Genomic DNA, 24,430 nt, shown 5'->3' with positions numbered 1-24,430 from the left:
TTTGCATCTGTTTCATAATTCCGGCTAGCAAATACCACTAATCCCTGTTTGCGCACTTTTTCTTCTGCTGCCATTAATTAAGCAAGTAATAGCAAGCTAAGAGTTAAGTACTCTTCCACCCTCAAAAACACGCATCAGACTAATAAGGAGGTAGAATTACTAATAAGTGCAAACAGCATGTGTAACTGAGTCCAACGATGTGGGTTTGGATCTGGGCTTCATGACTTAAACCGTGTAGCGCTGGCTCCACCGTTCAGGAACTTCGCCGAGCCCGTTCCCTCACCTGCACAGTATATAAAACACTCCTTCCCTCAATGTATGGTAAAGGTTACACAAGATGATCAGGTAAATGGTAGCCATGACATAAGAAATGCAAATATTGGATGGTTTAACATATAAACAGCAATATGTACTGCACGCTCACTGGATGCCAAGTGTTGTGGAGAATACAAAGGAGGGTGCCCTGTTCCTCACAAAGAGTTTATAACGTGGCTGAAGAGACTACAGATACTGATGTGGAAAAGTAAGCACCAAAACAAGAACACAGGTATAGGATTTATAGCCAAACGTGTGCCAGAGTTAATAGATGCAACAAGTTCAAAGGAAGAAAAGATAAATGCAGACTATAGAGGTGAGGAAAGGCTTCTGACACAAAAGGGACTTGAGATAAGCCTTGAAGAAAAACAGGATTTGGAGATAGGAGTACATTTAGATGAAGGGAAAAAGCAGAGGAAAAAACAGCAAAGCAGTCCAGAGGCAGGGAGCTGCCGACTCCGGGTGAAGCAGGAGTTTGTGGAGGAGAGTAATGAACAATGGGGCTTGAAAAGCAGGCTGCCCCGAAACTGTGGAGAGGGAGTTGCTTTCAGGGTAAGAACGGGAAACTGCAGAAGGATTTCAGGCAAGGTAATACTACGATTAAATCAGCGTTTGGAAAGATGGGTCTGGCAACAGTGTGAAAAACAGATGGAAGAAGGAAAGTGCAGACACAGGAAAACCAGTTAGGTGGCAAGAAGGAGGTTGAGGCTGAAACGTCCAAGGCCTAGACAAGATGGAAGTGGTGGAAAGGAAGCAGCAGAGGCAGATAAAGAAAACTGCACAGAGGATTAGTGACTGATAGACACAGGTGAAGGGCAAGAGGCAAAATCGGTTTTAATCTCTTCAGTCTGGGTGGCAAAGAGTAAAGTCACAAAAGAAACGCAATGGCAGGATGGGAGCCTAGAAAGGGAGAAGTATTTATGAAGACTCTGATTTCTGACACGTTTCTGCTTCAGAGGCTGGGGGTGCACCAGTTCGGACCCTGGGCGGGGACCTACACACCGCTCACCAGGCCATGCTGTGGCAGCGTCCCATGTGGAAGAACTAGAAGGACTTACAGCTACGTGCTGGGGCTTTGAGGAGAAAAAAAAAAGAGGAAGACTGGCAACGGATGTTAGCTTAGGGCCACTCTTCCTCACCAAAACAAAACAAAACCTAGCATTTAAATCAGCTGTGTAGGTAGCTCAATCCATACCCAGTCCACTCTTCCAGTTATAAGTCTGCAGAAGAAAAGCCAGCACTCCTGAGTGCAGGAAATCACATTTTACTTCCTGCAGCTGCTTACAGCTGAGGAAAAGGCAAAAACAAAGAGGAAATGTGCCTGGAGAGCTCATTAACAAAGAGTGGAAATCCCCTTACTCCACATCTCCCAGTTTGCAGCTCGGAGGACGGAGGCTCTCAGGTTCAAAGCTCCCTTCGTGGAAGGCCTAACCACACCAGAACTAACCTGCAGTGGCCACCTGACTAAAGGCAGGGGTGGCTGCACACGGAGCACTCCAGACTGCCACTTAGCTACAGCTGTCACAATATAATGGACTAACACATACAGGATTCTTTTTTTTAAGGCTCCCCAGAACAAACAATAACCCTTTTGCAAGGCAAAAGCAATGTGGTTCAGTATGAACTCTCTCTCCACCTCGTGATGTAAATTTCATCTTGTGCATTTCATAAATGGAAAAAGGACTGCTACCATGTGCAAATGACAGGACAATTTTCAGTATTTTAAAAATACTATTTGATTAAAGAAGGGGACTTTCACTTTCTTATAGTGACATTTCTGAACTACTTTCATCTTTTATAATGAATATATGTTTGTGTGGAGAAAAATACTAGATGATGATGTTGCCTCTGCATGAAATTCACTAAAGATGCCTTGTTTTAAAATCTCCCTCTTTATAACTTCTATCCTGAAAGCATATGGTATTTATTTAATATGTCAGTTTTTTTTTTTTTTTAAAGATTTTATTTTTTCCTTTTTCTCCCCAAAGCCCCCCGGTACATAGTTGCGTATTCTTCGTTGTGGGTTCTTCTAGTTGTGGCATGTGGGACGCTGCCTCAGCGTGGTCTGATGAGCAGTGCCATGTCAGCGCCCAGGATTCAAACTAACGAAACACTGGGCCGCCTGCAGCGGAGCGCGCGAACTTAACCACTCGGCCACGGGGCCAGCCCCTAATACGTCAGTTTTTTAAGAAAGATTTTTACAATGGAAATTTCAAACTTACAGAAGTAGACAGAATAATACAATAAATCCCAATGAATCCATAAACTAATTTTATCAACTTATGGCCAATCTTGTTCCACATGTAACCCCAACTACTCTAGGCTCCATTTCCCAGTTATTTTTGAAGCATATCTCAGAGATCACATCATTTCATCTATAAATATTTCAGTGTGTAGCTCTAAAATATAAAGAGTTTTAAAACACAACTGACCAGTATTACTACATGTAAAAAAATCAATAACAATTTCTTAACATCTCCAACAATTGGTGTTCAGATTCCTTGATTGTTCAGATCTGGAATTAAAGGCCCAACATCATCCACATCCTGCAAACGGTTGATGTATCACAAACTGCTTTGGATCTGTAGGTGTTCTCTCTCCTTGCACTGATTTACTGGAAGAAGCTGGGTTGTTTGTCTTACAGTTTCCCATGGACCAGATCTGGTGATTCTATCCTTGAGGTGTAATAAGTCCCCAACAATTCCTGTAAATTAGTAGTTGGCTCCAGAAAGCTGATCAGATTCAAGTTTAATATTTTCATGTTCCAAGTTCTTGACTTTTCCATTTGCTATTTCTTGAAACCTCGAGAGAGAAGAACCACTGGCCAAGCTTCAACCTATAGCTAAAAAGTAGTGCTGGATAATAAGGAAGTGTTCGGTGCTCTGCTCAAGACTTCCCGACTTCCAATTTCTACCTTAAGATATTAAGGAAAAGCAGCGACGCCATCTATGGAGCTTCACACCATCAAAACCTCAGCAATGATCTGATGCCCCTCTCTTCCTTCCTAGACCGACACCACGCTAGATACAGACTCTGCACTTTTATTCATCTAAATCACAGCTTCCTCTCCTACTCTGTGCTGAGTTCAGGGCTCCACCATCATATCTGCTCCTGCTAGGAAAAGATGACCTCATCGTAACACAGAACTAGGTTGCCTGGCAACAGTTAGAAAGTCTTAACATTTCAGAGCTGGAGGTCCTTGGAGACCATGTGGTCCAGTCTTCTCTGTTCAAAGATCAGGAAGTAGAGAATAAGAGTAATGAAGTAACTTTCCCATGGTTATTATAAAGATGATGTTAAAGGAGTTAATAGTTGTAAAGTACTCATAATAGCAACTAGCATATAATGAGCCTATACAGATGTTTGCTTTTTTTCTTTTTTTGGTGAGGAAGATTGGCCCTGAGCTAACATCTGTGCCAATTTTCTTCTATTTCATGTGGGATGCCACCACAGCATGGCTTGACCAGCGGTGTTAGGTCCGCACCCAGGATCCAAATCTGCAAACCCCTGGCCACTGAAGCAGAGCGCCTGAACTTAACCACTACACCACTGGGCCAGCCCCCAAATGTTTGCTTTTTGGAAAAAAAACCATAGTTAAAACTAACTAAAAAGCAGAATTAGTATTTGAAATATCTCTTGACTTCTTCAAGTATACAAACAATACTCCCTTCTCCCTTGCATTTGGAGAAATAATGTCTACATATAAGTAAACATTCCAGATAACTGAGGCATGCTCCTTTAAACACTCAATTTCATTTCATTTTAATCTTTTAAAGTCAAGATAATCCAAGATGGAAAGTGTTGTTAGAAATGTACTGTATACTTTCCCTTATCAAATGAAGAACAGCAAACCATACCTTATCAAACCTCCTAGCGACCAGCACTTCACCAGGAACACAGGGAAGCTTCGTGAACGGAACTCAGACTCTGGAGACAGGCCTGGGTTATCATCTGAGCTCTGCTACTAACAAACTCGGCAAAGTCACTTAACCTCTCTGAGGCTTAGCAAAAAGAGATGCTGCCTTCCTTACAGGATGATCACAAGGATTAGTGATAACAAAGATCCCAGCTCAGTGCCTGACACATAGTAAGAATTTAGTAAATGGCAACTATTATTCATTAATTCAACAAATTCAGCATCTTTATGCCAAGCACTCTTCTAAGTTCAAACAGACAAAAATTCCTACTCTCACAGAGCTTCTATTCTAATATGGAGAAAAAATAGATAATAAAAGCAAATAAAGTACATAGGATGTCATATGGTGATAAATGCTATAAAGAAAAATAAAGTAGGGACAGAAGACAGGGCTGCTTGGGTGAGGGTGAGGGAATACATGCAATTGGAAATAGGTGGTCAGGAAGAACTATTCTAAGAAGGAGATGTTTAAGAAAAGAGCTGAAGGAGGTGGATGAATAATCATACAGATAACTGGAGGAAGAGGAAATAGCAAGTGCAAAGATCCTGAGGCAGCAGCATATCTGGTAGGATGGAAAAACACCAAGGAGTCCAGTGTGGCTGGAATGCAGTAAGATCTGAGAGGCTAAGGGGGCCAGACTGCACAGGACCTTACGGGTCACTGTAAAGACTCTGAGTTTCAGCCTGAGCAAGATGGAAAGCTATTAGAGAGTTTTAACCAGAAGAGTGATGTGATCCAATATGGACCACCCCAGCTGAAAACAGACATGGGTGCTGGGAAACAGGGAGATCAGTCAGCAGGCTATGGCAGCTGTCCAGTCTGGAGATGCCACTGGCTTGGATCAAAATGTGGAAGTAGTGAGGGTGAGAAGTGGTCAGAGAGACTCCGAAGAAACTCCACAGCATTTTCTGGGAGATTGGAGGTGGGGCATGAAGGAAAGAGGCAGGTCAAGGATGACTGACATTCTTGATATCTGCATAACCAGGAGAAAGCTGTATTTACTGAGAGAAAGCCTGCAAGGGGGGCCTCTGTCGAAAGCTCAGCAGTTTGGTGCTACGGAGAGTGGAGGCGGCCCCTGCCTCATGCTCAGCATCGCAGCTGCTGCTCTTCCACAAGGGGAGTTTTCTCTGCCCTCAGAAGTAAGCTAGTGTCTTCAGTACCAGTGCGGGATTGTTTCTAATCCACTATCTTATTTACACAATTCTATTCTCTAAGGCCACCCAATGAAAAGGCAATAAAAATGGATACATTGGGTCCACAGCAAAAAAAAATGGAATCAGAAATCTGAGGCGGCATTTTCTAAGCAGAAGAAAAGTGTCGTCACTTTAGGCAGAGCCTCACTTTCAACACACTGTTTCTAAAAATTCACTTATAAAATGGCTATTCAGAACTCACAATACGTTTCCCATAAATACAAATTTATAAAAAATGACTTGGTTTCGATGCCGAACTGCATAATGGGGCTACATTGTAACAACAGTACCAGCCTGCACCTGAGGGAGCAAGACCACAGGGTGTAAGAAAGACCAGACTGTCTCGCCATTGGCCTGAGAGAAAACTCAGTCAAGTTCATCCTTTGCACACTCCCACCCTGTTCAAACCTCCTCACGTGAGGGTGCCTTTCTCCCTCGGCCTCTGCGCTGTCATCCACAGGGATCCTCCAGCTCTGGGTCCTCCTCAGAGCCGCCCCCACCATGTCCTCCACGTCTAAACATCACCCACCAACTCTGAAACAGCAGCAACCAACACCCCCACGCACCCCCAACTCTCATGCCCTTGTCAAACAGACTCAGCGAGGCCTCAGGAGGAAAGGCTCTGCCTCAAGCTTCCGCTCACAAAAACGGGTGGATCCCGGCTGGGAGAATTTCAACAAGTGCCATACAAAAGAGAAAACGAGAAGAGTGAAGAAACAAGGGATTATCTGATGCTGAAAAGGCCACTGCAAGGAGTCAGGCTGCTGCTGTTTCACGTGTTTACCCTTCCTGTACTTCTGAACTCATTGATTTTTCTAGAAGTTTCACATTTTTTATCACAATTCTTGCTCCAACACACCTGGATGACCAAGCGATCACATGGCCATTTTCCAGTTTTTAATTGTTGAGTTGAAGAAGAGGGAATGGGGAACAGCATTAGTGATTAATTAAGTATGCACTGGGCAGAACTTTCACAAATTGAGGACTATTTATTCATTAATGGGCTTGTATAGAGACTTCGAAACACATGGCTTTAAAACTATACTTTGCAGATAATTAAATTTCTCTCTCAGGTTTTTTTTTAAACTACCAAACCCCCAAAATTTGCCATTTACCACTCAACATTTTTTTAAACCTGGGGGAAAACCCCATAGTTCATCTTCGAGATAACCAGATCTTCAAACCCACATGAGAGGAGCGTGAAGGTTCTGAAGACCGTGATGAAGAGCTCAGTTAGCTCACGTCTTTCAGAGTCTGCAGCTGCCACTCTCAAATTAAGAAAAACACAAACAAACCTACATTAGATCAGTTCTTATACTGACATTTCATTTGGGTCACAAGTGCTGTCTTAAATCTGTACTTAGAGAAACACCAGAAGGCCTCCCTTCTGTCAATTAACTGAAGAGATATTATCAAGCAGAACAAATGGTTTGATTTAAACTTAACCCTAAAAACTCAATTAAATGTACTACAGGCAATTTGCCTTCCTCCAATTTCTTTTTTAGAAAACAGAATCCCAAGTCATTAAAGTTTTATTTAAGAAGTTCTAAATCACAGGATTATGGTGGACTGCTATTGTGATTAAAGTTTCGTTAAAAGTTGAAAAAAAGTTCCATTAAAAGTTCAAAATGAGAGGATTATGGTGGGCTATTATTTCCTTTTCAGAGTTGTCTATTTTCACTGAAATTTTTTTAAAATTAATAAATATTATTTTTATTTTTAGGAAAAAAAAATTTCCATTTTGGAAAGTGAAAAAAGATGATGAAGTAAGTCTCAATAAGAACTAAAAGAGAATAGAAAAAACTAAGAAGATACGCTGAGAAGTGACACTGTTGTCTTTGTTTTGCTTTAATTTCCTTTCTTAATATGTTTGTATAATAAAATTGAGGGAAATAAATTTCACTTAAACGTTTCAAATAGAAAGAAAAAGGAAACTCCATCTAAAGCAGAGTATTTCTAGAACAGTGGTTCCTAAACTCTGGTTCATGGAACCCTGGGCTTCCCCAGGACACCTTTAGGGGATCTGTAAGATTAAAAACTACTTTTATAATAATACTAAGATGTTATCTGCCCTTTTCACTCGCATTTGCTTACAACTATGCAGTGGAATTTTGGCATAATATCAAAGAAGAATAACCACCATTATCTGAAAATACCAATAAAATATTCTTTCCTTTTCCAACTACATATCTCGATGAGCCTCCATTTTCTTCACATGCTTCAACCAAAACAATGTTCTACAACTGAACAGAGACGCAGATGGAAACATTCCGTCGTCGTCTATCAAGCAGTGGAATCAGAGACGTTCACAAAGACATAAGACGACGCTTTCTTCTTGCAGAGTGTTTTTTGTTTTGGATGCTAGGTTATGATTGAGAAAAAATGTTACGTAGGTTAACATGTAATAGTTTTGATATTGTTATTTTAAATAAATTAATACCTATTTTTAAAGGTTCTCAGTTTTGATTTCTAATCCAGTAATTATTAATAGATATAATCCCACATAAACAAAAGATCCCAGGGGTTCTTAATTTTTAAGCATGTAAAAGGGTCTTGAGACCAAAAAGTTTGAGAATTGCTGTTCTAAAGTGTTATTTACTCTACAAGAAAAATATCACTTTACAAAGGAGTATTTCTAAGATAAGAGAAATAAAGAAAGCTGCTTAAAAGTGAATTTGTAATTTACAGGACAAACGATGAAGCTCAGATTGGCTTCACAATAATCTGAGGGGTAAAGGAGGAATGTGTAGAACCATAAATGAAACAAGAGTGGCCATGAGTTAGGAATCACTGAGTTAGGGGGTTGTTATACTAGCCTCTCTACTTTTGCCTGTGTTTGAAATTTTCCCTAAAAAAAGATTAAATACAAAATTGAAGTTATACCTGAGCAGTTGAACACGAAAAAAAAAGAACTGACTGTAATTTAATGTAATTGTTAAGAACAAAGGAAAATAAGAGGGAAAAAAATCTTATTAATATTAAACTAGGGGCCAGCCCTGTGGCCGAGTGCTTAAGTTTGCGTGCTCCGCTTTGGCGGCCCAGGGTTCGGATCCTGGGCGCAGACCTAGCACTGCTCATCAAGCCATGCTGAGGCGGCATCCCACATGCCACAACTACAAGGACCCACAACTTAAAAAAATATACAATTATGTACGGGGGGCTTTAGGGAGAAGAAGGAAAAATCTTCAAAAGAAAAGAAGAATAAATCTAAAAAAAAAAATTTAACAGTATCCACATAGCTCCAAATTCTTCTTTTGATCTTCACTGACGTGCTCTCAATTAGTTTCATGTGGTTGAATCAGTAGTACATGCACATTATCTGCAGTTCTGCTTTGTTCACTTAAAATCCACATATGCAGCTCCCATCTTTACCTACTATCATTAACCTGACAAACGAAAATGACATAGATATCTTTCAGTTTGATAATAAAAGCAGCTCACCAAATCCTTTAACCTAATTGACTTGGCTAAATGACCTAGGATAATTTTTACATGTTACACTATTGCCATCTGCTGGCTGGGATGTCTAAGTACAGTAAATAAAGGTTTAGAACTGAAAAGCTAAAAATTTACCTACGACTGAGACTTTTTCCCAAAATTATCCTGTAGAAAAGAAGCTGCCAAATATACATTAGGATTCTTCAAAACCTCACATTAGAAGGAGTGGTTCTCGACCATAAGAAATCATCTGGGAGCTTTCAAAAATTCTGATGCCTGGGCCCCAAACCGGAGCAATTAAATCAGAATCTCTATTTTATAAAAAATGAAAGGCAGGCAACAGACTGAGAGAAAATATTTGCAAAATATTTTATATCTGACATAAGACTTGTATCTAGAATATATAAACAACCCTTACAACTTGAGAAAACAACCCAATTTTAAAAACGGGCAAAAGATCACCAAGGGAGACATATGGATGGCGATTAAGCACATAAAAAGATGCTCAAGATTATCAGTCATTAGGAAAATGTTAATTAAGACCATAATGAGATACTACCTCACATCCATTAGAATGGCTAAAGGGAGAGATTGTTGGCCAGGACGTGAAGCAACTGTACACTACTCCTCATACAGTGCTGGTAGAAATGTAAAATGGGACAACCACTTTGAAAAACAATTTGGCAGTTTCTTAAAAAGCTACACACACACCTACCATAAGACCCAGTCGTTCAACTCCGAGATGCATACCCAACAGAAAGCAAAGTTGTAGTGGGTTGAAGAGTGTCCCCTCCAAAACTCATGTCCACCAGAATGTGACCTTTCCTGGATGCACATCTAACTACTTACAATGAAGTCATACTGGAAGAAGGTGGGCCCTAAATCCAATGACTGATGTCCTTACAAGAAGAGATGACATACAGAGAAGAGGAAGCAGAGAGTGGAGTGAAGTGGTTAAAAGCCAAGAAACACCAGGGATCGCCAGGAGCCAGGAGTTTCTGAAGCTAGGGGAAGGAAAAGAAGGATTCTTCCCTAAAGCGTTCAGAAGGAGAATGGCCCTGCAAACACTTTGATTGTGGACTTCCAGCTTCCAGAACTGTGAGAGAATAAATGTCTGTCATTGTAAGTCCCCCAGTTTGTGGTGATTTGCTATAGCATCCCTAGGAAACCAATACAAAAGCGTAAAGTACAAAGACTTGTACAAGAATGTTCTTGTTAGCTATATTTGTAATAGCCTCAAACTGCAAATAACCCACATGTCCAACAACAGGAGAATAAATTTACAGTCATGCTATATCCACACAATGGAATACTACTCAGCAATAAAAATTAACGTATGACTGAGACACAAAACATGGATGAAATCTCAAAATCTCAAAATGCTTATGAATAAAAGAAGCTAGACAAGACTACATATTCTATGATTCAGTGGTGTTTATCTCGGGGGACAGAAGTGAGGGAGGTGTAGGAGGAAGTCATTACAAAGTAGCAAAAGGAAAATTTGGGGGGGTAATAGATATATTCATTATCTTGACTGTGGTGACAGCTCCACAGATGTAGACGTGTTAAAATTCATCAAGTTGAGGGGAACATGGCAGAAAACAAAGCACCAGGAATCTGCCTCCCCACCTACACAACAATTGGACTGACAGAGTCTGTCTGATATACCTATTTTGGAACTCTGGAGTCTGTTGAAGATTTGCAACTTCCACAGGAAGCCCTGGATGATAAATTGTGATTAATTTCAGTCAGTTTCAGATCTAAGCACAGCACCTACCTACTGTTTACTCCAAGCCACATGGCAGGTAGCTGTACACATGTTCCTGGAGCAGCCTGCACACAGCTAACAGGAGCCAGAGTGGGCAAAAGGATGCTGGTCTCCAAATATCAGGACTCTGTGCTCTGATTGCTGCTTTTGATCACGGAAGTGAAAAGATGCATAATCAAGAAGAAAAAAGAAAATCTGAATACACCTGTATCTAATAAGGAGATTGAATCAGTAATAAAAAAATCTCCCAACAAAAAAAAGTCCCAGACCTGATGGCTCACTGGCAAATTCTACTAAACATTTAAAGAAGAACTAATACCACTCCTTCTCAAACTTTTCCAAAAAATTTAAAAGGAGGGAACACTTCCCTACTCATCCTATGAGGCCAGCATTACCCTGATACCAAACTCAGAAAAAAGATACTAAAAGAAAACTACAGACCAATATCCCTTATGAATACTGATGCAAAAATCCTCAACAAAATACCAGCAAGCAGAATTCAGCAGCATATTAAAACAATTATATACCATGACAAAGCGGGATTTAATCCTGGAATGCAAGGATGGTTCAGTAAATGAAAACCAATCGATATAATATGCCACATCAACAGAATGAAGGGAAAAAAAACACATGATCATCCAATTAATGCAGAAAAAGCATTTGACAAAATTCAACACCCTTTCATGATAAAAACACCTAATCAAACTAGGAATAGAAGAAAACTACCTTAACATAAAAGCCATATATGAAAAACACACAGCAAACATCATACTCAATGGTGAAAGAGTAAAAGCTTTTCCTGTAATATCAAGACCAAGACAAGGATGCCCGCTTTCATCACTTCCATTTAACATAGTACTGGAAGTTCTAGCCAGAGCAATTAAGCAAGAAAAAGAAATAAAAGACATCCAAATTGCAAAGGAAGAGAGAAAGTTATCTTTGTTTACAGACAATATGATTTTATATGTAGAAAATCCTAAAGATTCCACAAGAACTGATAGACCTAATAAATCAATTCAGCAAAGCAGCAGGATACAAAGTCAACACATAAAAATCAGTTGCATTTCTATAAACTAATAGTGAACAATCTAAAAAGCAAATCATGAAAACAATTCTATTTATATTAGAATCAAAAAGAATGAAATACTTAGGAATTAACTTAACCAAGGAGGTGAAAAACTTGGACAATGAAAACTACAAAATGTTGCTGAGAGAAATTAAAGACATAAATAAATGGAAACACATCCCATGTTCATGAACTGTAACATTTAATATTGTTAAAATGTCAATACCATCCAAAGCAATCTACAGATTCAGGGCAATCCCTATTAAAACCTCAATGACATTCTTCGCAAAAATAGGAAAACTCATCCTAAAATTCATATGGAATCCCAAGGGACCCTGAATAGCCAAAACAATCTCGAAAAAGAAGAACAAAACTGGAAGACTCATACTTCCTGATTTTAAAACTTACTACAAAGCTACAGTAATCAAAACAGTGTGGTACCGGCATAAAGACAGACATACAGACCAACGGAATAGACATAAACCCAGATCTTCTCATATCTCATATATGGTCAAATGATTTTCTTTTTTGAGGAAGATTAGCCCTGAGCTAACATCTACTGCCAATCCTCCTCTTTTTGCTGAGGAAGACTGGCCCTGAGCTCACATCTGTGCCCATCTTCCTCTACTTCATATGTGGGACACTTACCACAGCATGGCTTACCAAGCGGTGCTATGTCGGCACCCAGGATCCGAACCAGCGAACGCCAGGCCGCTGAAGCAGAACATGCGCACTTAACCGCTGCGCCACGGGGCCGGCCCCTGGTCAAAGGATTTTTGACAAGAGTGCTAAGAGGGGGAAAAGACAGTCTTTTCAACAAATGATGCTGGGAAAACTGGATATCCACATGCAAAAGAATGTAGTTGGACCCTTACCTAACATCATATACCAAAATTAACTCAAAATGGATGAAGGACCTAAATGTAAGACCTAAAACAAAAAAACTCTTAGAAGAAAATGTGGAACAAAAGCTTTATGACATTGGGTCCGGCAGTGATTTTCTTGGACATGACACCAAAGGCATAAATAACAAAAGAAAAAATAAACAAATTGGACTTCACGATAATTTTTAAAATTCTGTGTATAAAAAGACTCTATCAACAAAGTAAAAGGGCAACCCACAGATTGGGAGAAAATATTTGCAAATCTACATCTGATAAAAGATTAATATCCAGAATATATAGAGAACATCTAAAACTCAACAATAAAAAAGCCAAAATCTTGTTTAAAATATGGACAAAGCAGGGCCAGCCCAGTGGCATAGTGGTTAAGTTCGCTCACTCGGCTTTGGCGGCCCAGGGTTTACGGGTTTGCATCCCAGGTGTGGACCTACTCACTGCTCATCAAGCCATGCTGTAGTGGCATCCCACACACAACATGGAGGAAGACCGGCACAGGTGTTAGCTCAGGGACAATCTCCCTCAGCAAAAAAACCCCCAAAAACAACGGACAAAGGGCTTGAATGGACATTTCTCCAAAAAAGATATAAAAATGGCCAATAAGCACATGAAAAGATTACATTAATCATTATGGAAATATAAGTCAAAACCACAAGATACCACCTCACCCCTTTAGGATGGCTCCCATCAAAAAATCACAAAACAAGCGTTGGCAAGGATGTGGAGAAAGTGGAACCCTTGTGCACTATTGGTGTGAATGTAAAGTGGTACAGCTGCTGTGGAACACGGTTCCTCAAAAACTTAAAAACAGATTTAGCATGTGATCCAGCAATTCCACTTCTAGGTAGACACCCAAAAGAACCGCAAGCAGTGTCTTGAAGAGTTATCTGTACACCCACGTTCATAACAGTATTATTCACAACAGCTAAAATGTAGAAGCAACTCAAGTGTCCATTGATGGATGAATGGATACACAAAAGGTGGTATACGCATACGATGGAATATTATTCAGGCTTAAAAAGAAAGGAAATTCTGCAATATGCTATCACATCGATGAATCTTGATGACATAATGCTAAGTGAAATAAGCCAGTCAAAAAGACAAATAGTGTATGATTCCATTTATACAAGGTACTTACAGAAGTTAAAATCATAAAGACAGAAAGTATAATGGTGGCTGCCAAGGGCTGGGAGGAAGGGGGAATGGGGTTATTGTTTAACGGGTATAGAGTTTCAGTTTCAGGTGATGAAGAGTTATGGGGATGGATGGTGATGATAGTTGTACAACATGCAAATGTATGTAATACCACTGAATTCAACTTAAAACCAAAAGGCTTAGGGAGTGGAGTCCAGGTATCAGTAATTTTTAAACATCTTCCAAAATATTCTAACCAGCAGCCAAGGCTGAGAACCACTTCATTAGAGGGTACCATTTCACGTACTTTGTTTTGAACAAAAGTTCTATTTGGTGAAAACATATAAGCCTGAAAACAATTTTGATAATGCTCATTTTAGGTGCTTATGGAGGTCAGCTGACACCATAAATTTTTTTAAGTAGACAAAGAAACCCAACATGGATTTAGTACTTACTCCTTGGTTTGTACCTCACATTCCCAAATTACACACAAGCTTTAGAAAGCAATATTGAAGGCAGTGCCAGCTATTTGTTCCAAGTACAAAATAATTTAAAATGCTGAACACAATATAGTTATAACACTACATATTTGCAATGAATGGTGTTATGGACTGAATTGTGACCACCCCACAATTTATATGTTGAAGTCCTAACCCCTAGTACATCAGAATGTGACTGTATTTGGAGATAAGGCCTTTAAAGAGGTGATTAAGGTAAAAAGAGGTCATAAAACGAGACAATCCAATCTCATTGGTGTCCTCATATAAAAAGAAAATTTGGACACACAGAAAGACACGGGGAATGCTCAAGCACAGAGAAGGGCATCTGAGGGCAAAGCAAGAGAGGGCCATCTGCAAGCTCAGGAGAAACCAAACTTGCCGACACCGTGATCTTGGACTTCTGGCCTCCAAAACCGTGTAAAAATAAATTTCTGTTGTTTAAATAAACCAGTTAGTGGTATCTTGTAGTGGCAGCCCTAGCAAATTAATACACATGGTGAGCAAAAAAGTAAGCAAGATGAAAATCTTCGGGAAATGACACTCCAGAGCTGAACTTGACCCTGGGTGCATGCCAAACCCGGATAGCCTGACGCTGGAGGTGGCCAGGGCCTGACTGGCTCTCCCTCTGAAATCTTAGCCTCAACTATTTCACGTGCTCTCTGACCTCAGCCTTCCAGTTTTCATTCCCTTACTCTTACTATCCCTTTTCTTCTGTCCCACATTGAGACTACCAGCCCCTTGAACCCTCCAGGACAGTGCTCTCCGGCGTGCCTTCCTTGCCTGTCTAGTCTGGGCCCCATGGTGATCATGTTAACTACTCTGTAGGAACTACCTTCCCCTGCTCCCTGTCACATTGTCACAGCCACATCTAACCAATAAAACCCAAAATCTGAACCAAGGCTACATTTGCTCTTCACTATGACCACTCTAGGAGAGCCGAGCTCTGTTGGAAAAATATTAAATCACACATTCACACAGAGAAATGTGTACAAATTCACTGACTCACATCTCAGCACCGACCCCCCACGACAATCTTTCTGCCTTGAGTAGTATCTCCACCATTCTCCTCAAGAACCATTCCAAGCCTTCCTCGCTCCCTCGAGCCCTTCACTTGACTCCCAGCTCTCACCTTGCATCCCATTTAACATAGCAGATGTCATTTCCCTCAACCTTCTCTCCCTCTACCTGTACATTTACCTATATCCACACTCATCCTCACTTTTCCTACATCTCAAATCAAGTTTCTCTCATTTCTAACCTCCCCATTTGGGCTCTTTTTGGCAACTCTCCTACCACTGAACCTCGCTCATCCGTCATCCATTCTCTCTCCTGCTTGTCCTGCTTATTTAACATTGCTATCTTCACCAACACACTTTCTTCATCCTACGAACATGCGTGTCTCCCCGTCTCCCTACACCCTCCCTCACCTCTACCATCCTCCAGCCACCACTATCCCATTTCTTTCTTCAGGTGTGTTCACTCAGTTGCTATAACCTGGCCCCCAGTGAAGTATTGAAACTGCCTTCCCTAAAGTCATCAATGACTTCTTAGTTACTTAATTCTTAAGTAGTAGCTGCTTCTTCTCTCAAAGCATGCTATAGGACCAAGGAGAAAGGAGAGGCCACCCTAGTCCCCACTGCTCCTTCAAAGTCACTACTTCTCCACTCCCCACGTCAGCTGAGGCTTCCGATATTCATCTACACCAGGGGTCAACAAACTTTTTTCTATAAAGGGCCAGACTTTAAATAGTTTAGGTCTTGCAGGCCGCATGGTCTCTTTTGTACCTACCCAACTCCGCAGGGCAAAAGCGATCACAGACAATACATAAATGAATGAGCGTGGCTTTGTTCCAATAAAACTTTATTTACAAAAACAAGTGATGGGCTGGATTTGGTCTCCCGGCCAGGTTTGCTGACTTCTCCTCTTTGCTATCATCTTGTGTCATCCTAGGCGTCTCTACATTTTTTAAGAATTTATCTGACTCACAGTCTTCATCACCAGCCTCAGCGGTAAAGCACAATGCCTGGCACCTCGTAAGCATTCCATAAATGTGGTTGTAATTATTTTTTTTCTTGGTGAGGAAGATTGGCCCTGAGCTAACATCTGTTGCCAATCTTCCTCTTTTTGCTTGAGGAAGAATGTTGCTGAGCTAACATCTGAGCCAATCTTCCTCTACTTTATGTGAAAGGCTGCCACAGTACGGCTTGATGAGTGGTGTGTAGGTCTGCACCCCAGGATCCAAACCCATAAACCCTGAGGCCACTGAAGTGGAGCGCATGAACTCAACCACTATGCCAGCAGGCTGGCCCCTTAATTATTTATTTATTTATTTATTTATTTTTGAGGAAGGTTAGCCCTGAGCTAACTGCTCCAATCCTCCTCTTTCTGCTGAGGAAGACTGGCCCTGAGCTAACATCCGTGCCCATCTTCCTCTGCTTTATATGTGGGATGGCTACCACAGCATGGCATGCCAAGCAGTGCCATGTCCACACCTGGGATCCGAACCGGCAAACCCCAGGCCACCGAAGCAGAACGTGCGCACTTAACCGCTGCACCACCAGGTTGGCCCCTTAATTATTATTTTTAAAAATTATCATATGGACACTCAAGAGCTCTGTGGATGACCATCTAGCACTTTAGGCTCTCAGTTTCTTCATCATTCGTAACTCGCATACCCTGGACTTTGTCATCATCAAGACCACTCTATCTCTGAAATCTAAACTCTAACATACACTGATGAAACCTCCTGATTGTCACTCTCAGTTCCTTTATGCTTGCTCTTCAACCTCAGTGAGCTTCCAGTCCACTTTTACCTCTACTGTCTCCTAAGCCATGAGCTCTCACCCATCTTTACTTCCTTCCCATCACCCTTGATCTCATGGTCTATTAATTGAGCCACCCTCTCATCTATACCCTCAACTCCTGTTTTCCCTCAACTGTAGCAGACTGGCAAAATCCTGTACCATCCAATCCACCTGCCTTCTCTGTTCCTGTACCTGGATGGCCCAGGACTGCTGAAAATGGCTCAGAGATCAATGCCATTAGAAACACAGGCTCTCCAGCCTCAGCTGGGGCTTCAGCAACATCCAGTAATACTTTCCCCAATCCTCTCACAAATATTCCAAACTTCCAAGGCTTAAAACTCTCCTCAAGGTCCCTTACGCTATCACACCTTCTCCCATCTTCGAACAACCAATTTGCTTTGGGCCCTTCAGAGAAATTAGAGGTCTGAATAAATGCTCTAAACGCTTTGCTGCACCTACACAGTTATCCACCATCCTTAATTCCTTCCCGTTAGACCCAGAAAAAGAGCTGGTTCTACCTCAGTCCACCGGCAGTGCCCAGGATCCATCCCTGCTCCTTCTGCTTCACCAATATTACAAAAACGAAACCTGAACCCATCCAGCCACAGACCTCTCTTCGCTGCTCTTTAACCATGAACACATTTCTCATCCTGAGTGTCCTCATCTTCAAACTGCTGATACCCTTGCAAGTTTGCTGTGAGTGTAACAGGCCTAGAAGTGCTTGACATATGGTAATTATCCAATTAATACCAGCAATTGCTACGTTTCATTAATAGCTTAAAGGTGAGAGGTAGACGACAAGAAAGGGGATACAGGATTGGGGCCAGCCCAGTGGCATAGCGGTTAAGCTCGTGTGCTTTGCTTCAGCAGCCCAGGGTTCACAGGTTCGGATCCTGGGCATGGATCTACCACGACTTGTCAAGCCACGCTGTGGCAGCATCCAACATAAAACAGAGGAAGATTAGCACAGATGTTACCTCAGCAACAATTTTCCTCAAGTAAAAAGAGGAAGATTGGCAACAGATGTTAGCTCAGGGCCAATCTTCCTCACTCACACACAAAATATATATAAAACAAAAAATGTACCTTTATAATGGCGATATCTGGGAGTTGTCCTCTTAATCAACTGATCAAACTTAGCATCCGCACTAGTGAGAACAACCTGATATTATGTGGCTGCTGTGATGCAATAAGGAGCACACAGCATCTAGTATACCCAAAAGCTTTTATACTGAATTAATGAAGAGAAAACAATCAATTAGTCCACAGTCTTGCTACTCAAAATGTGGTCCAAACACCAGAATCACATCACCAGGGAGCTTCTTCAGAATACAGACTCTCAGGCCTCACTCCAGAAAACTGAATCACATTTGCATTTTAACCAGATGCTCAAGTGATTCATAGGCACAAAATTGGAGAAGCCACATACAAGACACACCACCCAGACTTTTCAAAAAGTCAGTGTCATAAAAACAAAAAAAGGCAGGGGGAACTGTTCTGGATTTAGAGAGAGACAGCAATCAGAAGCAATGAGTGAGCCTTGATTGAATCCTGGATCAGAGGGTAAAAAGTTATAAAATACATTTTGGGGGAACAACTGGGAAAATCTGTGTACTTTTTATTAAATGACTCTGAAATAATGTTAAGATTCTTAAATGTGATAATGGTATTAAATTACACAGAATTCTCTTATTCTTAGAAGATCTACGCTGAAATATTTAAGATAACACGTCTACAACTTACTTCTAAATGGTTCCTAAAAACAGCTAGATAGAGAGGAAATATAGGTGGCCTAACAACAGCTGGTTACTCTAGGTGAAGGGTATGGAGGTGTTCATTGTGCTACTTTTCTCACTTTTTCTTTTGGTTGAAAATTTTATTAAATAAAAAGTTGGCGGGTGGGAAGAACATTCAATGGGCCTGCAACAGAAATGATAAGTTCTTGGTCGCAACAGCATGATTCCCACAATCTCACATCTATCTCAACACCTACTTCCAAAGACACACAGTGTTCAACGTTTGATGAGAGAAGGGAAGTTTGTCTAAACCATAGTTTAGCTCGCAGAAATTCCTAAGGCATTAAGAGCTGCTACAACCAGCTGGCTGCCAGGCATACACGGAACCATGGATTCTCTCTAACTTTCCATTCCATGAGAGGCAACAGAGTGTAACGGCAAAGATTTTGGGGTCAGTCAGATCTAGGTTTTATTAGTGAGGTGTCCTTGGGCAGATTTAATCTCCCAAAGCAAGGTACTGAAGATTAGCAAAACAAAACAAAAATGACTTAGAGAATCAAATTCAATACTAAGAAAACTTGGAAATCATTTTGTCAAGTTACTTGAAACCCTCTTGACTAGAAAAGCTGTGAGAAACCATAAGGAGTTTACTGAACACAGTTTTCTGGAAGCATTTAGACAAAGAATAAGCATCTACCCTTTTGGTTTAAACGCACTTGTGCCCAGATGAAATAGGACTGACTTGAATAGATGGATGATAATCTAACCCAATTATTCTACGAAATTCCAAAGCCATCTCTCCTAAATGTTGACAACTTTGGCCAGTGGGCTAAATCCAGCCACAACTTCTTTTCATGAATACAGTTTTACTGGAACACAACCATGCTCATTCATTTATGTATTGTCTGTGGCTGTTTTCACTACAACAGCAGAGTGGAAAAGTTGAACAGAGACCATATGGTCCACAAAGCCTAAAATATTTACTATCTGGCATTTTACAGAAAAAAATTTGCTGACCCTTGCTCTAGACAAGCAATCCAAGAATACAATAAAACCTGTTTTAGACTCACCTGAGGAGTCGTCTTCTTGTATTGGTCACCTCCATCTATCACATCCCTCAAGATTTTCCCCTTGAGAAACTCATACTCTTCTGGACTCAGGCGAATAGACTCTATGGTTTTTCCACAGCCCAAACATTGACCACTGTAATTACAATTGCTTGTGTTAAACAGTGTCCTGGAAAAGACCTTTTTCTAACATGAATAATCCTAGGACATGAGGGGATTGAAAGGGTAATTTAAAAAGAAGATTACAACCCTTGTGATCATCACATGCATCTGATTTTTGTAAACCTGATAATATGACACAGTTGTGTGCCAGAAGATCCAAGAATACACTGCTGAGTGTCCAGATAAAGTTAAAGTCCTTCCTAAAACACAACTAGGTCCCAAATCTCTAAGGGAAAACATCTCTGAGGCTTCACACCAGGCTCACAGCACCTGCAGAGAAAACATTTTGAGCATAGCAAATCCTCCAAATGCAAAACACTGCTTTTTCTTGGCTACTCTAACTCTTAGTTAGCCTATCTCTAAGACATTCCTAAAAATTCTTTTAAGTCAGCAGCAACAAAACCTACTAAACCCGAATCAAACAAGTTAAAAACAAAATATTGGCCTTTACCTTTTCTGGATTGTGGTGAATTGTCCCTTCCATTGTTCTCCAGGAACACTACAAAAAAGATTGCAAAATCAAATCATCAGAAGGTCAGGTGCCTACTCAACCGAAAGACAGTCACTGTATTTAGAAACTCAGTAGGCAAGAGCTCTGAAAAGTTCAGGATACTTCCCAAGAATGGTTAAATCACAGAAGTACTTGACACCCTGTGATGGGGCTGAGGAGCTGATGGTACCCTACTCTGGATCTCCTTCTTCCCTTTGCTTCTCCTCCAGTCATCTGACCCTCATCTTTGAGTCTAAATCTACCTTCACAGGACCTGTACAGAAAGCAGCTGACATTAGTACTGTAACTTGAAATCAACTCAACTCTAACCTTCTCCATAAAGCTGCCAGAGATTGTTCCCGCCCAGAGTAATTCCTCCTCTTATACTAGCATGTTGTACACCACTATTATTTAATGGTCAAGTATTGTATTCCCATTTAGGTTGTGAATGCAGTCATAATAGATCTTATATCAAACACATGACACTCTCAGTGCCTAGCCTAGCTGGAGGCATTTGAAACAACTTATTGATTTATTTGCTCAACCAACTTATTCTTTCTTCTTTCTTCCTACATTACCATCAATCCCTATTGATTCCACTGCCTTCTCTCTTTCCCCAGTTCTTAATTCAAGATCTCATCATCTCTCATTCAAACCTACAATTCCCTCCCAACAGATCTCCCTGTTTCCAATCTTAATTCCTCTCCAACCTTCTTTTTTCACTGTTGGCAGTTACCTTTCTAGAACTCCACTCCAAGACCAGCACTCTTTACTTTTTTTTTGAGGAAGATTAGCCCTGAGCTAACATCTGCTGCCAATCCTCCTCTTTTTGCTGAGGAAGCCTGGCCCTGAGCTAACATCCGTGCCCATCTTCCTCTACTTTATATGTGAGACGCTCCAAAATCTTTGTCATTCAAAGATTTTCACAATCTAACTCTTCCACTGATATTCAACAAATTTGTTAAATAAGATAATTAAGCATGATTGCTACTTCAAAGCTCTGTAGAGATAACACAGCAGGAAAGCTAGAGAAAAATAGAGAAAAGGAATGAATTTTTAGGAAAGTGCCTGAAGCAAATTAGTGGTGAAGAAATAAGAGAATAAAAGACTGAAGCAATAAATAGGCAGGTAGCCAGTAACATGAATAAAAGTAAAGCAGAGAGCCTTGGAGGGAGCAGTCGAACGATGGAAAGATCAGAAATGAAGGGGAAGGATGAGGATTTTCCATTTTAACCCTACATATCAGGTTTGATCAGGATCCTCTGTCCATTCCAATCTGCGCATCCAAGTGGATAAAATGTATGGATTAAACAGAACATACATAATCAAGCGATACCAGTTACTAGGTTTCAGAACTTCTGAAAATACTAAAATGATCCAAAGACAGCTCCAATTTACTTGCTGTGAACTCCAGCCACCAGTACTATTGGTAACTACTCACATAATACCAGATACCTCAGAAAACAAAATAAATGATCCTTCTAAAAGGAAAAAATACATAAAATCTACAAGTGCTCTATAATTTCCCTTTTACGTAACAAGTAGAGACTAGTACAACTTGCTTATGCTACTTTTTTTAAAGAGAAAGAAAATTTTGTCTTAATGGGGAAACAAATCTTACCAAAAGATGGAAAAAAGTATAACCTGAATAGAGTAATTCTCAGCAACTAATAAAGAAAAGGAGGAGGCTACTTTTAGATATAGGTACTAAAATAAAAACATACATAAAAAGGAAAATCAAAATTACCTCTCAAACCACGTTTTTATACTATGTGCAAATGACTCCCCAGGATACAGCTGATTATTTCTTAGATATAAAAGAATGTCCAGTAGTTTGTTTGAATACTGATCATCTTTTATATCTTTTCCAAAATCAAAGAAGGCTTTTAAAGTTTCCAACATAGGAACAACATCATGACCTAACAGTTCCTGATACAAATCCCAAGCTGTCTTTACATCTTGATGCAGGAGGGCTCCCTGGATACAGTCATGATAGTTCTTTTTCGAAGGGATCATTACTTTTTTGATGTCCTCTAACAGCAGCAAGGCCTCCCTCCACCTGTCTGAATGGATTAATCCTCGGATGAGAAGACTATTCCCTCCGGATTCTAAACTCTTGTATCTGGTTTTCATGATTTCATAGACGTCAATAACTTCCGAAGTCTGCTTATGAAAGACACAAAGATACAAATACTTGACCAGCAGATCATAGCCTATAATACCATTGTTCTTTGCAGCTACCCAGGCTAGCAGAGATTTGGCCACATCCACAGAGCTACGGCAGTGAGCCATTTGTGAGCTGATCCAATTTTCAAAATTAGCTTTTCCTTTGAAATCTTCTTTAAGTTTATCCCACTCCTCTGAATTCAAAGGTTTCGTTGGAAGTTGAATAGTGTCCCTCACAGGTGACAAGACATGATCTTTACTCTGAGGATTCATCTGTGATCTTTTCTTAGCTGCTCCAGCTGCAAAAAGATGAGGAGAATCAGAAGAAACTTGCTTCTTATTGCCCTTATCTCCTTTCCGGGGATATTGGGCTTTGGCAATCAGCAGATTCACTGCTTTGGTATTTTGTGGAGATGCTGTTTTAAGAGAAAACCACTTCTGTTGGTTCCTGATGCCATAACAGTCTTTGAGAAAGAGACAGACAGAAGAGTGTGCAGGGCCTAGTCCAAGGTATGGGTTGCTCTTCCAAAGCTTAGGAAAGCTTCGGATACCAGTGAAACAGAAAGTCATTCTGCAGTGGGATCAGCACCAGAGAGTGAGAGAGACGTTCCAAAAGTCCTACGTTTACAGCATAATTAAGAGATTGGGGGTGGGGAGGGGAGAATCGAAGCACAACTTTTTAAAAGATGATTTTCTGTCTCTCACAGACAAATCAAGGTTCTGCTTTGGGGGTTATTTAACAGCAACGAAGTCTAGTGAGTTCTCTCCATTAGACAACGATCCGGGACATCCAACCTCAGTCGCAAGCCCCAGAACCAGATGACAGGGCGGGGATCCTCCGGTGCCTGTTACATTCCAGTCCGCGAATCTGAGAAGAAAGCACAAGGAGGACAGCCCAGTCGACTCACGTGGACCACAACTGTCCTAGAAGAGGGGCTGGATCCCATGGGAGCCTTGCTGAACAAGGGAAAACCGCGCCCAGGAGCCCCCGACCCCAGACCCACAGCAGCAAGGACAGCGGCGATAGCCAGTCTAGGGGCCCTGGTCCTGCATCCAACTCTCCCCAGGCGCCAACCTCGTCAGCGGAGGGAATGGAGTGGGGGAGGCGGGGAGAGGGCCGAGCCAACGGCTCAGGCAAGGAAGGGAGGGCCGCGAAGGGGACGGCCCACCGGGTACCAACCGATTACAAACCAAGTCCACTTCACTCAACAACTCCGCGCAGCACTCACGCTAAACGCAGCCATCAACGCGGCGGGAACTACCGTGTCCACAATGCACCGCGGCGGCCCCGGCCGCAGGGGCGGGACCAGACAGAGCGCAGGCGTCCCACCGAGCCTGGCTGCGAGAAAAAGGCGATTTTGAAGTTTTTAGTGGCAGAAGCGAGCAGAGGTCCAAGGCGCCTGCTACCTTCAGGGCACCTCCAGGGCCTCCATATATCCGCAGTGAACAATGAAAAGAAACTGTGAAGGAAGAAAGCTTCCCTCGAGCCGGAAAAGCCAAAGGACTCTTGAGTCACGTGGTGCACACGCGCCAAAGGCCCAAGGTGAAGAAATAAAAGGCTGGCGTCCTTATCCTGCGCCTTTAAAATCGGGCTTGGTGAAGTTGCGATGCTGCCTTAAAGACAGTCATTTTCCATCCCTTTCACGTCGGCTTCCCAGCTGTCAGCGTGATCGCGTTATTCTCCGAAGTGGCTACAGGGATTGTTCTGACCTCTTTCCGCCCACTTCCGCCCGTGTCCAAGATGGCGGCTGAGCGGCCCTCCTAACCTTTGCGCG

The 24,430-nt window shown here is 41.3% G+C and overlaps 1 protein-coding gene across 3 annotated transcripts in view; it reads right to left on the bottom strand.

The window, feature by feature from the left end:
• The window catches only part of PRORP (protein only RNase P catalytic subunit), a 115,514-nt gene extending 91,112 nt beyond the window's left edge, over positions 1 to 24,402 (bottom strand). Inside the window, exons 1-4 of one of the 3 annotated variants that reach the window (XM_008512956.2) lie at positions 23,885 to 24,402; positions 22,237 to 23,523; positions 20,451 to 20,498; positions 19,841 to 19,973 (exon numbers count right to left, since the gene is read on the bottom strand). In XM_008512956.2, the coding sequence (XP_008511178.1) occupies positions 19,841 to 19,973; positions 20,451 to 20,498; positions 22,237 to 23,225 (1,170 nt within the window). In that variant the 5' untranslated portion in view covers positions 23,226 to 23,523; positions 23,885 to 24,402. Of the gene's footprint in view, positions 1 to 19,840; positions 19,974 to 20,450; positions 20,499 to 22,236; positions 23,524 to 23,835 lie in introns of all 3 variants that reach the window. The other 2 variants (XM_008512954.2, XM_008512955.2) reach the window with 2 other exon arrangements.
• Positions 24,403 to 24,430: the final 28 nt, after the last annotated feature.

Source organism: Equus przewalskii, chromosome 1 (assembly GCF_037783145.1).
Source record: "Equus przewalskii isolate Varuska chromosome 1, EquPr2, whole genome shotgun sequence".
Classification (NCBI taxonomy): Eukaryota; Metazoa; Chordata; class Mammalia; order Perissodactyla; family Equidae; genus Equus; species Equus przewalskii.
This window is presented reverse-complemented; position numbering and strand designations above follow the sequence as displayed.